General features: G+C 42.0%; 1 protein-coding gene across 2 annotated transcripts in view; it reads right to left on the bottom strand.

Moving 5' to 3' along the window:
- Positions 1–15,327, bottom strand: part of NPAS2 (neuronal PAS domain protein 2) — a 234,864-nt gene that overhangs the window by 141,180 nt on the left and 78,357 nt on the right. Inside the window, exon 4 of one of the 2 annotated variants that reach the window (XM_039519941.1) lies at positions 9,870–9,997. Coding sequence is in view for 1 of the 2 variants with exons in the window: in XM_039519940.1 (XP_039375874.1) it covers positions 6,290–6,600 (311 nt within the window). In the remaining variant the exon portion in view is untranslated. Of the gene's footprint in view, positions 1–6,289; positions 6,601–9,869; positions 9,998–15,327 lie in introns of those variants that run through there. The other variant, XM_039519940.1, reaches the window with a different exon arrangement.

Here is a 15,327-nt window from a genome sequence, read left to right on the forward strand (position 1 = left end):
GGGAAGTGTGGTTAATATTGCTTATTAAATAACACAAAACAGCTTGAACAAGAAATACAAAACTCAGGAGTGCTTTTAGATACAGTACACCCTTGGAATAATGCCCTTCATTACCGTACTATTAAAAAAAGGGGGGGTGGAGGGATGTTGCATATTCATGGACAATTTTTATGCAGGGTTGAACCCAAGGGCAAAAACTAAGGAGTGGGCCCTCACTCTGCCTCCCACCACCTGGGGCTGACAGCTGGGAGCCAAGAGTCCCGCTTCTGAAGGGGCTGAAGTCGCAGAGGTCACCAAAACTCTCCCTCCCTGACCAACTTGTAGCCTTAATTATTATTAATTAATTAATTAAGCTAACGCCTCTATCCAAGGCGACTTCATTAACTTACTCCAGCAGTTTATGATTCGTTGTGATTGTCCTTTTGCTATAATGAACCCCTGGTTATAATGAACAAAAGGCCTGGATCCTGACAGGTTCGTTATAGCGAGGGTGGACTGTACCGGTATTTTCTTTTTCCCCCAACTGCTTCTACAACAACACTCTAACATGAAAAAGTATGAGAGTCTGCTATTATTTTATAATATCAGGATGCATACAAATCAGTTATTTTAAAATATTGGCTTTTTTCAAGCCAATATTTTTATTTAAATTAAGTATAGGTCTTTTTTTAATTAAACCTATTTAAAATTAAATTTGAAATTGACAATTTATGTTAAGGTCTAAACCAGGGGTCAGCAACCTTTCAGAAGTGATGTGCCAAGTCTTCATTTATTCACTCTAATGTAAGGTTTCACGTGCCAATAATACATTTTAACATTTTTAGAAGGTCTCTTTCTAGAAGTCTATAATATATAACTAAACTATTGTTGTATGTAAAGTAAATAAGGTTTTTAAAATGTTTAAGAAGCTTCATTTAAAATTAAATTAAAATGCAGAGCCCCCCAGACCAGTGGCCAGGACCTGGGCAGTGTGAGTGCCACTGAAAATCAGCTCGCATGCCGCCTTTGGCACGCGTGCTATAGGTTGCCTACCCCTGGTCTAAACTATTAAAATAATGTAAATTAAATACAACAAATATTGAGCAGTACCTCTGCCAAGTTTTAAATAGAATCAAACCACCCAACTGGTTGACGTTCTAAACTAGCTTTTGACAGTGATAGCCTTTTCTGCAGGAATAGGTAGAATATTTTTTTCATTTCAGTTTATTCAGCTAGTTCAGTTTAATGATGAGGTCATTTAAAGTTAAGAAACAAAGTGGGAGTTGAAAAAAGCAGGAAAGCTTGTTTTCCTCTTCCAGTCTATCACGAAAAACTAGGTGTGATAGGATGAGATCTACTGGTTCTAAAATCTTGAAGGACATGGTGACCAGAAGCAATCAGGGCAATTCATTAACTACAGATATTTTCTTTGTGTAATAAATCAGTTTTGAATGTAGAATATGTTTTGATAAACTTTTTTTCTTATGTATCCAGCACATTTAAGTCTGATTTTAAAACATTTAAATTGTGTTTTTGTGCATTTTTTATTTAATTTGAATTTCCATTCACATACAGCTTGACACAAATCACAAGTAAAAAATTAATCATATTATGGTAAATACGAAATGCATATTTCACTATTTTCTAACATACTAAAAATATCTAAAAGTTAAGAATCTGAATAAATGTTAGTTAAGCTATATAATTGCTTCATTAAATGTTTATAGACATAGATATCCTCCTGGTTAGCAAAAAAATGCACCAAATTTAGAGTACAGGATATAGTTAGTTACAATGGAACATGTTTTACTTAACCAGTGAGAATCAACCTTTCTTTAAGAAAATAAATAGCATAAATATAACACATGATTAAAATTGATCACTTAAATCAAGGTTTCCTGATTGTTGATTTAAATCATGATTCAAATTGGTGATTTATATATTTTTTATTTAAATCAATCCACCCAGTATAATATAGTCGTGTGTGTGTATTTGCTAGTTTGAAAAACTGCCAACTTTGGTGTCTGTACCAGAAAACAGAGTAGTGTTAGCAACTGATTAAAAATAGTGAGAGACTGTTTATTTAAAAAATCAGGATGAATTCATCTAAAAGCTAGCAAATATTATCAGAATGACTTTTAATTTTAAAAAATTACTATTTTGTCATCCAGAAGCTGGCAACAATATAAAGTCTTTAGATAAAAAAGGTAAATTTTGTTCATTATGATAAAAATAGTCTAGCATTTAAAAATATACTTGGTCCCTGCATAGGCTACAGTGCATGGGCCTTGCCTAAACAAATTGCTGCTGAAGTTGTGCATAACCTGGAGCCACACTGGCTCACATGTTTTGGGACTTATCTAATAACAAGAACATCTTAAGAATTATTTCCCAGAACTACATTTGGCATATATCCCTTCATCTCAGAAACTCTCCAATTCAAGGAAAGCTTGGTTCTCTAGAACAGAGCTTGTAGCCCAATGACTCATATTGCTTAGATGGAAGAGCAGACTGCTGCCAGGGATAGAAGCTTGGCACAGCAACTTGGCTGACCTGGCAGCTAAAAAGCAGGTAACATTTCAAAGAGGGACCTCACACAAATTTGAAAAGATTTGGTATGACTTTTTAGAAATCTTTGATTAATTCCTAGTGGATAGAAACGAAGCTGTCACTCTCTGTTCCCATCCTGCTCCCTTCCTTCCTTTCCTTTCCCCCAGCGAAGTGAACTGGGCTCCATGCAGGCCCAGCAGTCCACAGTGAATCACAGAGCAGGACCAGAGCCTTATACTATGAATAAGTATTGTGACATACCAGATAATAACATAATATCAACAAGACTAATACCTCTGTATTTTGTTTAAATCAGACAATAAACCATTTATTTTTTAAAAAATTAAGCAGTCTCATAACAAATCTGTTAAAAGGGTACTGTCATCTTGAATTGACTTCCACAGAACTACTTGTGTGAGAGAACTTATTCACAAAAATAAGTATTTGAAGGATCTAACCCTAATTTTATAATAAACATTTTTTTCATAAAACCTAGGGCCAACAGGAAAACAAAATCAAACCAACAGAAACTGCCATGTTTACACAAATAAATATTCCTCTGCAGAATCTGAAACACAAACACTGCAGCACTAGGAACCTGAAAGTGAAGCTAACTATAAACAAAAGTAAAACCAAATTCATTAAAATTCTACATTGTCCAGGATGAGATAAGAGAAATACAGAAAGTAAACATAGAAAATACATAGTGAAATATATGTTTAAACAAATATGTATTTAACTGACAGTAGCTCTTCAAATCTTTATGCTCATTATATAAAAACCCTACATGAAAAGAATATTAAGGTTGCCAAGTCAAGCACTCAAAAGTTAGGAAATACCACAATTAAGGCTACCCATGTAACCTTAATTTGGCCCCTTGTGATATTGCCTTTAATTACATCACCATATACAATTTTTCCATAGAATTTTGCAAGTTTAATATTCTTTTAATGTACATTTATGCAATTTCCTACGATTTTTAAAAGCTTTAAAATTGAAAAAACAAAAATTCCATCATGAAGCATGTTGAGCCCCACATGGGCTGGGTTGGGTTCTTTAGATCCACAGCAAAGTCCTCTATCACTTGAGTTAACAGAGTAACTGGTAGCAGTAGAAGGTTATCATCTTCTATATGGACCTGCCAGTAGAAGAGGATGGAGACACACACTTTGCCAGTAGCTTTCACAACAAATTGCTATCAAAGGAATGTTACGACGCCAAAATACTAGGTTCAATTCCAGGTTCTGGAGGGGTATGTGCTCTAGTCATTACAGATCCTTCTGTACCAGTCCTCCCCAACTTCTGCCCCTGTCTCTTCGCCTGCTGCTATCCACTTGGATTCCTTCCCAACCTTGCCCCTGTTCTGCTACTCCCAACCCATTTTTCATTCCTGTCTTTCCCCATTCCCAATTCTTGCCCTTCTCCATCTCTTGTTCCCATCCCATCTTCTGACCCCCTCAGCTCCTGCCCTATCCCCCACTTCTGCTCCTAACCATGCCCAAATCCTCCCTCCCTGCATCTCCTTCCCCTCTCCCCACTACTTATCACTCCTCTTCATTTGAGCATTGCTGTTTCCTCCATCTCTTCCACAGTGCCTCCTCTCAGTTCTGGTGCTCAGCACCACTGCAGCCTTTGGAAATGAGGAGGAGCAACCACAGGGAAGCTGCCTGCTCAGCCCCTGCAGCCTTAGGTTGGAGGATGCTCAGTCGCTCTGTGGAGATGGCACGTGCACGGAGTGGAGCTGTGAGGAGATGGTGCATGCTCAGCACAGAGTCTTCAGAAAATTTAGCAGCTGAACTCTAACAAGTCTCCACCAAGCATGTGCAAACTGAGGCTTTTTAAAAGCTTATAACTTGGCCAAATTTGCACACATTTTCACAGAAGCAACCTACATTTTCACAGGTACATCCCTGCCACCGAGGTGACATCCCTGCCAAATTTCAATTCCCTGCTCAAAATCATGGAGGCATTAGAGCTTCCCAAAGAAATGGTTGTAAGATTTTTTTTTAACATGGACAAAACAATATATTTTTCCCTACTATCATTCTCAGAAGTGACTGGACTATTTTAGCTCAAAATTAAAAAATAAATAAATCAGCCATAGGCAGACACCAACGTGGAAAATTTCAGCCGAAAACATTTACTTTTCATGAAGTTAAGCAGTTGAAAATAGAGGTTTATAATGGGAAGTGTTGGGCAACCTTAACTATAGAGGTCACTACTTGCACTGCTTATAATTGTTACAGAAAAACTTGTTGAAAGTTTTACTGAAAAGAAGATGAAATCATGGCTCTGTATCTTAAAATACAAGAAGAGACAGTGTTAGTGTTAAGTTCATGACATATATTATTGGCCCCAAACCCTCACACATGCAGGTTACTCATGGGTACTCACATGAATAACATTACTCCTAAACGCATTCTGGTTGTTTGGGCCTTTCCTTAGCCAGCCAATAGGTTTCAGAAACAGACACAGATCAATGGATGAGCTGATTACATCATGAAACTGCAATCACTAATTATTTAATGTAACTAAACAAACATCACTATGGGATACAAATTAGCATTTCATACATGAGTGAAGGAGACAATTTTCCACTTCAAGGTACAGCCACAGTGGACACTTGTTGAATTTGTACACTTAAAGCTCATTTTATGCATGCCCACACGAAGGGGTTTTATAGCCTTTCTGCAGATTTAGTACCATAAAAAGATTAAAGTTCCTCTGCTGGCTATAATATTTATAACAGCTAATTATTTCTAAATCACTGGAGTGAAAGTAAGATATCATCCTGTAAGCAGTTAAGGAATATCAAGTAAAGTTTTCGGATTAGCATCCTCACTAATTGCTAAATCACTGCAGTGCCCTGACAGGAAAGGAACACTACACAACTCTTTAGGAAACAAAGTCCATGTTGTTAGAAGTCTATTTAGCAACTTTTTTCTGGTCTGCAAACAAAAAGAAAACTAGAAGAAAACTGACAAATGGTTTAAATTACAAGAGGCTCTTGGCAAATGACAACCTTGTGGCCCAGTCCTCAGGAAAAAACTCTCACCGACCTTAATGGGAACTTTGCTTGAATAAGGACTGCAGCATCAATGCCCAGATCCCTCCTCGACTCTGTATGTATACAGCCACATGAAAATTTTTGAGGCGAAGGGGCCATCAGTGCTTTCCCAACTCACTTTCCGTGTTCAAGCCAAATACTCAAAAATTAAAAGGAACTCCTGTTTGTGTGTGTGTGTGTGTGTGTGTGTTTTCTGAATGGACAGTAGCTGACAACCCAAGTTCTTGCCGACACCTCCTACTGTCAGAGGTGATGTCCATTAAAATGCAAACCATTGGCTATACAGCGCCCTGACAGGAGTGAGTAACCCAGAACACACCACCTCCATCCCGCTCGCCAGGAAGGGAAGCTCGTGTGTGAGGCGCTACCAGAGGGCCACAGGGGATCAAACCCCGCCCACAGTATGAAACCCGGGTTGGGCGGATGGTGGGAGCTTGGGGCAGAGCCCAGAGGGCTCAGGCTCGGGCTCGGTTCCCCTTTGGCTGGACTCCGGCGGGGGTAGCCTGTCATGCCCGGCCAGGGTGGAGCTGTGCGTGTGCCCACGCGCGTCTCCCTGTCCTTGCGGGCGCGGAAATTGCGAGGCGTGTGTGAGGGGGGCTGACCCAGCTGACCCAGCCACACACACACACACGCGCGGAAGCCAGTTCCCCTGGCTCGCTGTCTGCCCCCCACCCCCCCGGGGCTGCGCCTTACCTGGGGTGCTCGGGGAGGCGGGCCGGTCCCGGCTTAGCCCAGCTGCTGCTGCTGTCCGCTGTGGCGAGCTGAGCGCGGGAGCCGCGGCCGCTCTGACACCGGATGCTGCTGGGCTTGATGCCGCCGCCGCTTTTGTGGTGCCTCCCGGTGCCGCTGCGGCGGCGGCTGCTCCACTCTCGCAAGGGGCCAGGCTCGGGAGCCGGCAAACTCGTCCTCGCACACGACAAGCCCGGGGGTCTGGCCGCCGCCGCCGCCGCCTTCCTGCTGGGGCTGCTGCTGCTGCTGCTGCTGCTGCCCCCGCTGTATCTCATGGTGCAAGGGGACGCCGCATGCCGGGCTCCTGCTTCCCCGCCGCACCGCACAGAGACACGCGGCAGCGCGGGCTCCACCGGGGCCGCCAACCAGCCGGCACCCCGGCCTGCTGCTGCGGGGCGAGGAGAAGGAAGTCGGGGGGCAGAGGGGCTGCTGGCTGGGGCCCGTCCTGGTGCATTAAGTTAAATGCACTGAGGGGAGAGGCAGGGAGGCTGCAACCCCGGGACTTCTCCTTAAAGTTGGTGCCCCGGGGGCGAGGAGGGAGCATCCTCCCAGCAAATCCTGCATCGTCCCCCACCCCCGCTCAGCAGGGCTTTTGGGGCGCAGCCCGGCCTGCGCCCGGCGATCATCGGGGTGCAGCTCCTGCGGGAGTGCTAGTGCGTGGTTTCGAATTAGCTGGAGGGAGGAAGGCGGCGGCTGCTTTGCTATAATCGGACTCTCTTGCAAGAAAAATGTAGCTGGGCTGCAAAATTGGTCAGGGCTGAAAAGGGACCCGGTGATCGCTTCCCGTCTCCCCCCTTTTGAAGAGCGTGTGGTTTTGCTTTTGGGAGGAAAAGGGTGGGGAAGAAAAAGCTGCAGAGAGAAGGAGAGGAGCGCTCCCTCCCCTGCCTCCCTTTGCACAAGTGCAGGAAATGTTCCACTGACCTACATATTTTCCAAACATACGTGACCTTTTTTCTCTCCCCCCCCCCTCTTTCTGTGGGAGGAGACAGGCGAGGATCCAAGAAAAGGAGACGCTGGAGCTAGAGAAAGCACAGAAGACGAAAAAAACAGGGAGGGTTTCTTCACAATGCCGAGAGCAAATATCAACTTAGCTATATTTATACATAGGCACAGTGAACTACAGAGCGTAACGCGGCAGTTGATCTTTGCTAATTCTGCGGTGTCCCTGATCCTAAGAAACGATCGCAGTTTAAGCTGGCCAGCAAATGTGGAGTGTGGGTTTAAAACTCTTGAGCTATGCCGCTCTTCTGTTATAGTGACCAGGTTAGGAGGGAAGAATTTGGGCTGAAAGCCAACAGTAATGTTTGCTGCCTTGCATGGACAGACAGACAGACACACAACATTTCATTAACACAAGAGGTGCACTTCAGGGGCATGTCCTTTTTCTTTTTTTTTTTTTTTTTTTTTTTTTTGAAGCCTCTGTGATGTTGAACATCTGGGTCAGCAGTCAGTCACACACAGACACACACACAAATAACAACATAAGCAGGCAGGCATGTATCCATCTATCTCCAGATGAATTGTGTTACACTGGGGAGTTCTCACTGCAAGTTCTCACTTGCATCTTTATCCCAAAAAAAACATGAAGATGCAGATGGTGGTGATATTATCCTATCTCTTCACTAAAAAGTCTCCCAAACATTTTCACAGGACTTAATCCTGGAAGATGTTCGTGCCTGTGTTCAGAAATGGTCCCCTGGCGCCATGCATGCATCCCCCCCCCCTCTCTCCAGAAACATTCCACCAAAAAAAAAGCCGCTTACCGGTACACCTCCTCTGCCTGTCCTTCTGCAACTGCTGGCTGCTGCCTCCTGGCTGCATGCCTCAGGGAATCTATGGTTTCTCCCCCATCCCAGGAGCTTCACTCGCCTCTCTCTCCCCCGCAGCCCCCCTCTCCTCCTGTCCCCAGCCTGCTCAGAGATATCTGCTCAAAGATATCATGGTTGTAACCTGTAACTGATTAACTGACTGATGCACTCACACCTGGCTGCAGCAACAGGAAGGAGATTTTTAAATTTCCCGACCTGAGGCAAGAGCAGCAGAAAGTGATGTGAGTGCAGAGTGGAACAGGAGGAATTGGGGCTCCTTCTTCCTCCTGGAGGGACAGGTAAAGCGTGGGTGAGTCACACACCTGCTGAGCAGCTGGTGTCACCAGCGCTGCACTCTTATACCCAGAGAGGGGTAGGATCGCTGTACCCTACAACCCTCTGCTATAGGCACACTTTAAAAACAATAATACTCTGAGCCTTTCATCTGATGATCCCCTTCATAAATATTAATGATTTAAGCCTCATAACACCAAGGAGAGATGTAAATATCACTCCCTCCTTTTTATAATTGAGGAAACTGAAGCACTAAGTGGTTAGGTGATGACAGTGGGTGTCTGTTGTAGAGCCACAGAACCCCTCTGTCACAAGCTCTTATACCCATGACTCAACTACAAGACCATCCTTCTCACCTCTTATAGGAAGTGAGGATCCTCGGGTTTAGCCAACTATAACCCAACAAGCTCCTTATGGTGTAAGTGTTAAATACTATATTTTTGCTAACAGCCCAGTCTTCAAAGGTACAATTCTGAAACTGAAGAGTAACATCACAAACCACTGATCCACAACTAGAAGAAATATTCCGATCCCATGGAAACGCATAGCAACATAAAACATTGTATCCTTGCCTCCTCCCTGTCCAAATCTTGATGGCTATCTCCCAGTACTTGAGATTAATTGACTGTCCCATGACCCAAGGATAACAGGGCTGGGTCCATAATGAGGACTATGGGCCCTGCCCCCATTTAAGTTAATGAGGGCTTTGCTATAGATTTTAGTGGAAACAGTATCAGGCCCTAGAACTCCATTACCTAAAGCAAGGTTCTCAGCTACTCCAGGCATAAACAGTAATTCCTTATTTGGTTATGCAACTCCACACCGTCAATTAGAGCAAAACCTTTACAGAGAGCTCTTTTTTGTAAAGTAGGTCATTCTCTTTATTTCCCACTTGTATTATTTTTGTCTAATACTCCTTCTGAAAAGTAGCCAGTGAGATATAAGGAAATGTGTTAGATCCTAGGAGAAGTTGTTTATTTTTAGGCTTGCTCCTGATTTGCTGCGCTTTCTGGTGCTGAGTATGATATATTTGAAATGTTAGTTTGAATTGCCTGTCTACAGTTCCAAACTATGGAAAATTTTGCACTCTTTAGTCAGGCACTTTTGTACTCTCCCTTCTAGCACAGACATGACTAATGTTAAAAGGGTGAAGTTGTGTATTTATAATCAGATTAAATACAAAACTTTAAAAAGCTCCTCCCTTCCTTTGGATGTAACCCAGCATTTCCCCCCCCCCCTTTGGAAATTGCCAGACAATGGTTAAATGATCCTTTGGCAAACTAAAAGTGTGTGAGGGAATAAAGCATCACATGAGGAGTGGAGCAGAAGACAGTTTTTGTTTCTGATGTACCGTATTTTTCCCTGTATTGCACAATAAGGATCGCATAAAGTCTGCAGGCCTTGTAAGGTTATGAAAAAAGAGACTTCCTATGAGTACATACCACATGATTTGGTATTCCAGTCCTTTTGCACAAATACCCAAATCCCTCCAGAACATGGCCATGTATTTTCAAAATCTGTAGAACAGAATTCCTTGTGGAATATGCACCATTGAGCTGGGAAGGGCAATCTGCAAGACACAAGTGGATATACACAAAATTAGAATGCAGACCTTAATTAACATTATCCTGCAGAAAGTGATCACTTTTAGTGCACAAATAAAAAAGTGAAGCTGGTTTAAATTTATTTAATTCATACATTACGTTACATATGTAACACTGGGGTAGCTAGCAAAATGCAGATTTGCCAAAAGTAGAGCAAGAATTTCTCTTGATGTATTCATTTACTGATACTTTAAATTGCATTGTGAAAACAATAACCATTAAAAAACTAATTAGAACTTGTATTGAGGTAATTGTAAATTGTTATTGTTTAATTATTGAAAGTACCTTTACTGCTTAGACTTGATACCACATATAAGTACTCCAGAAAATTGCTTTCCAGACATGAGAGATGCATGACCCAAAGTAGCAATCCCATTTGTTCCAGCTAGAAGTTGGTCCATAAGAGTATTATTCATGGACTTTAAGGCCAGATGGGACCATCATGATCTAGTCTGACCTGCACAGTGAAGGCCACAGATCCTCAGCCACCTACTCCTGTGGTTGTCCCATAACCTCTGGCTTAGTACCTAAAGTTCTCACATCTTGCTTTAAAGACTTTGAGTTCCAGAGAATCCACTATTTACTACCTAGTTCAAACCAGCAAGTGATCTCTGCAGAGGAAGGTAAAAAAACAAACAAACAAACAAAAACCCACGGTCTCTTTCAATGTGACCTAAGGGAAAATTCTTCCTGACCCCAAATATGGTGATCAAAACTTGAGCATGTGGTTAAGAACCACCAGACACACACCTAGGAAATAATTCTCTGTAGTAACTCAGAGCCACCCCATCTACTGCCCCATGTCCAGCAGCTGGAGACATTTGCTCACAGCAGTCGCAGATGGGCCATATGCCATTGTAGGCAACCTCATTATACCATCCCCACAAAAAACTTACCAAGTTCAGTCTTCCTTGCCTTTATTAACACTCATAATGCTGCATGTGGAATCTGATCACTTGAATTTCAGTCTTTAAAGATCATTAGTAATATATTTTTCTGCATAGTTCATGTAATCATTTAAATATAAAACCTATATTTTGGAATGGTCTTTGTATGTGTACATTATACAGAGGGCAAAACAATCTCCAGTTACTGTAAAGGAAAAACAAAAATGACAAAGGTTAAGGATCACTGGGAGTGGTAAACATAAACTAGGAGAATAGAAAACCAGCAGATGGAAGACCCAAGTAAATGTAGTTTGAAGATGTCCTCTTGAAGTTTTTGAGCAAGTGAAGAAGATGGGTAAGGATTCATTTAATTAATACTGCAGATTGTGATGGTGCAAATAATGGGACAGACCTTGGTCCCTTTGCAGCTCTACACTCCATGTCAAAAGGGGCAGCAAACAAGGACAAATACTTGGCAGCCATCACCTGGTACTCAACATGTTCCCCTAACTCCAATTTGGAGGCAGTCCCTCACATGAACAATCCTTGTTTGGAACCACTTGTGATTTCTGTTAGCTGGAGCGCGTGGTGGGCGGGTGAATGTGAGGAGTGTTGGGGTAGCCTCTGAGTCCCTATCTACTCAGGAATATATTGGGGTGGCTTCTGAGACCTTATCCACTCACTTCCCAGCAACTCAGTTTAACTCCGAACTCATCACTGAGGTTTCTTTATAGCTATACCATCAAACTGTGCATGAGTTGATTAGGCTCAAGCACTGGGGGTGGTTACAGGGCACACCACACATCCAAAGTTACACAGCAAACTTCTTCCTTTATATACATTTACACATTAGATTGCATTTATTATACATTGCATCACACATTTTGGGATTGACTTGGTTACCTTGTAGGAACCAATCCTTGTACAACATGCTCTGTCCCCACTCTGTCCATGTACAATTTATTTGTTATCTCATCTTTACATTCCTTATTTATCTTATCCATTGTTATCTTGTCCATGGTAAATGGTTCCCCGAGTGTCCCCCCTTATCTTAGCTAGTACAGACATTCTGTGTCCAGCCTGCTGATCCATGTACCTCCCTAATCCTGTCTCCCAAGAAATGAGGCCTCAACCACATCAAGCCAGGCCTGCAAGGAGCAGCTCTAGGTGGTATGCTTCTCCAACAGACCTGTGATGTTTCTGGAAGAAATCTCTGTAGAAGTAAATGCTGCTCAGAGTTATCAACATTGACTTCCCATCTGTGGTTTATAACTGACTCAGATGGGGAGGTAATGCACAATCATCAACAGGGAGACCAATAGCAGCAGAGCCATACTGCCAGGGAAGAAGTAGAGGGATGCCTGAAAGGACTGCAAAGGGATTCGTGGGTGCTTGGAGCTAGGATGCCTAATGAATCTTCAGGCTCTGTCCAAATAGAAGGCCAAGTTCCCTGCCTTTCTGCCTGGCTGCTAATCACTACAAGCAAAGGGACAACGAGTTGGGTTTTCTGCATCATCAACCTGGTGCACTTTTAAACAAAACTTTACCTCGTCCACAGGTTTTCAAAGGAAGGGAATAAATTAGTCTTACATTCAAACCTTATTCACCGCTGCAGGTTGTTTTTTCTCTTTTATGCAAGGTAGGTCAAGCACTAGACAGGGGAGCTAAGGGAGGTTTTCTTTTAAGCAGGTTTATGCAGGGAAAGAGGGAAGAAAGAAGGGCATGATTTGAAAAAGTTGCTGAATAGATTCAAGAAAGTGTGAAACAGTTGTTTGGATGTGAAAAAGTCTTGAAGTCTACCCCTGCTCTGGCATCTTGTGGCTGAGCATTCACAGACTTCCCATAGAGCAAAATTGTGGGTAGGGAATAGGATTATAGGCCATATCTACATGAGCGAATTTACAGTGTCACAGCTGTACAGTGATGCAGCTGTTCCACTGTAAGATCGCTCGTGTAGCTGCTCTAAGCTGGCGGAAGAGAGCTCTCCCGTTGACATAATAAAACCACCTCTATGAGCAGCAGCAGCTATGTCAGTGGGAGAAGATCTCCTGCCGACAGTGCTGTGCACACCAGCGCTTCTGTTGTGTAATTTATGTTGCTCGGGTGTGTTTTTTCACACCCCTGAGCCACATAAATTTTACTGACAAAAGTGGTAGCGTAGACATGGCCATAGTTTGTCACTGAAATAACTATGGGCTTTTTCCCACTGGAACTCTATAGGTGTCTTGGCCTATAAAAGCAATGTTTTCTCATTCAAGTAGTTTGAACAAAATGGCAGACATTAACACCCTTCTTACCAGGGGTTTACCTTGACTAGGAAAAGTAATTGAGTTTAGGATGGACGTAGCTAGCATGGGTTAGCTAAACTTGGGTAAATGCAGAGTAACACAGTTAACCTGAAGCCCAGGCTACAATTCAATCAGGTAAAACCTGCATCTACACTAGAAAAAAGGTTGAGTTTGTCAGGGTTTAGGTAGCATGCGTTAGCTAATCTGAACTAAACTTGACTGCCTTCCCTAGTCAAGACAAACCTCTGGAGATATGTCCCTGGATCCTGACTCTCAGTAGATTTCACCTGGAATTCTCTGCCTCTCTATTTCAGAGGACTTTAGAGAACCAGTCCCCCCAACACGTCCCCCCAATTGTTCCATTGACTCCAATCGGAGATGGATTAGGCACATTGTTCAAACTCCTATCCTCACTTTCAAGGCTCGGCACAATGTCACCCCTGATTCTCATACACTCTCTTAACTACTCCCTCTTTACCACCTTCTTTGATTATTTTTCCCATTCATGACCCTGCATCTGTTATCATATCACCTCCTATATCTGGAATAGCCTCCTACCTCCAGTGCACCAAAAAACTTCCCTCTTCTTATTCGAATACTCCCTCAAAGCTCACCTCCTGTGGTTCCTTCTCCATCGCTAACCATCCATGCCTGCTCTTTTGCCTATCCTTTTATTCCAAATATTTAACCCACATAACGAAACATGACCGTTAACTGTGAATCTTCAAGGCTAAATAAAGAATAGACGTAATAACAAACATTTTAAAACTTGGGCGCTTATAGTTAGGCACCTGAATCCATAACTCTGGCATCTAAACAGATGGCATGATTTTCTGAAGAGCAGCAGCAGTTATTATGAACATAAAATAGGATATCTAAGCCTTAATTTAGTGCTAGGAAGCCAAGTTTGAAATTTTTGTTCCGGGGTTTTAAAATGTGGAACTTATAGGATACACGCTCAAATCACATTACTTTCTCTGATAAAATCTATTAAGTATACGGAATGTAAGACTAGAAAGTAATGGTATGATAATCTGTTCTGACCTCCTGGATAATACAAGTTATATAATTTTCCTCAGTGATTCTTGGATTTAGCCCAACATCTTGAGCTAGAGCATATGTTTTAAAAAAGACATCAGTCTTGATTTAAAGACTCCAAGTCTTGATTATCTCTTGGCAACCCATTCTAATGTTTTGGTTCAATGTAGCTTTAATTACGAAAGTCAGCGGTATGTCAATGAGGCATTATGAATGTTCTACTGAAATATATTCACCTCTGTCCAGCCATATACATAACTCCCATAAGACCATTAACAATAAAGAGATTGTCAAGTTAAATTGTACATTTAAAAATAAATTGCCATGCTTATCAAACTAATCTTCATAGACAATTAAAATGAAAAGATATTTTAAAATCTATTTTACTTTTGCCATTTATTGTTTGTTTACTTTCAGTTTGGACAATGAAAATAGACAGCTTCACTTTTGTTTCTACATTCAGCTCCACATTCTGATTCTCATGTAAAATGCTGTAATGATTTCATTGCAAAGGCTGCAGGAGGATGTTTAAACAAAAACAAATGGAAACATTTCTAGTAATATAAAGTTTTTAATTTTTTTGTTGTTTTTGCAAAGCCAAAGCTTGGGGTATAAACCACCCGAGCGTATCCTTTAACTTAATAGTTAATGGAAACCGTACTCGGACAATGAGAGGAGAATAGACTTCACAGTGAAATATGTGATGGGAGAAGTCTGAGGGGGAGAAAGTGTTAAAAAGGCAACTATCGATGGGGGATGGGAGGAGATAAGGAGAATATGGGGGGATCTGAAATGAGCAAAACAGATGGAAAAAAATTCTTAAATGACTATAATTAGGCTATTCTTCAGAAGTACTCACAGTGTTCCAAACGACAGCAGATACCATAGGCAATATCATTTCAGCAATGAAACACATTTGCTCCTCAAATGTATTTGTGGAGAAGGCAGATTGTTAAAGCACACAAGGCCTGACTCTGATTTCAGTACACTGATTTTACACAGATATAACAACTCCATTGTCTCAAACAGACTTTCTCTTATTTATGCAAGTGGACTTGCAATCAGATTCAGGCCCAGAGGTTT

Source organism: Mauremys reevesii, linkage group 1 (assembly GCF_016161935.1).
Source record: "Mauremys reevesii isolate NIE-2019 linkage group 1, ASM1616193v1, whole genome shotgun sequence".
NCBI classification, from domain to species: domain Eukaryota; kingdom Metazoa; phylum Chordata; order Testudines; family Geoemydidae; genus Mauremys; species Mauremys reevesii.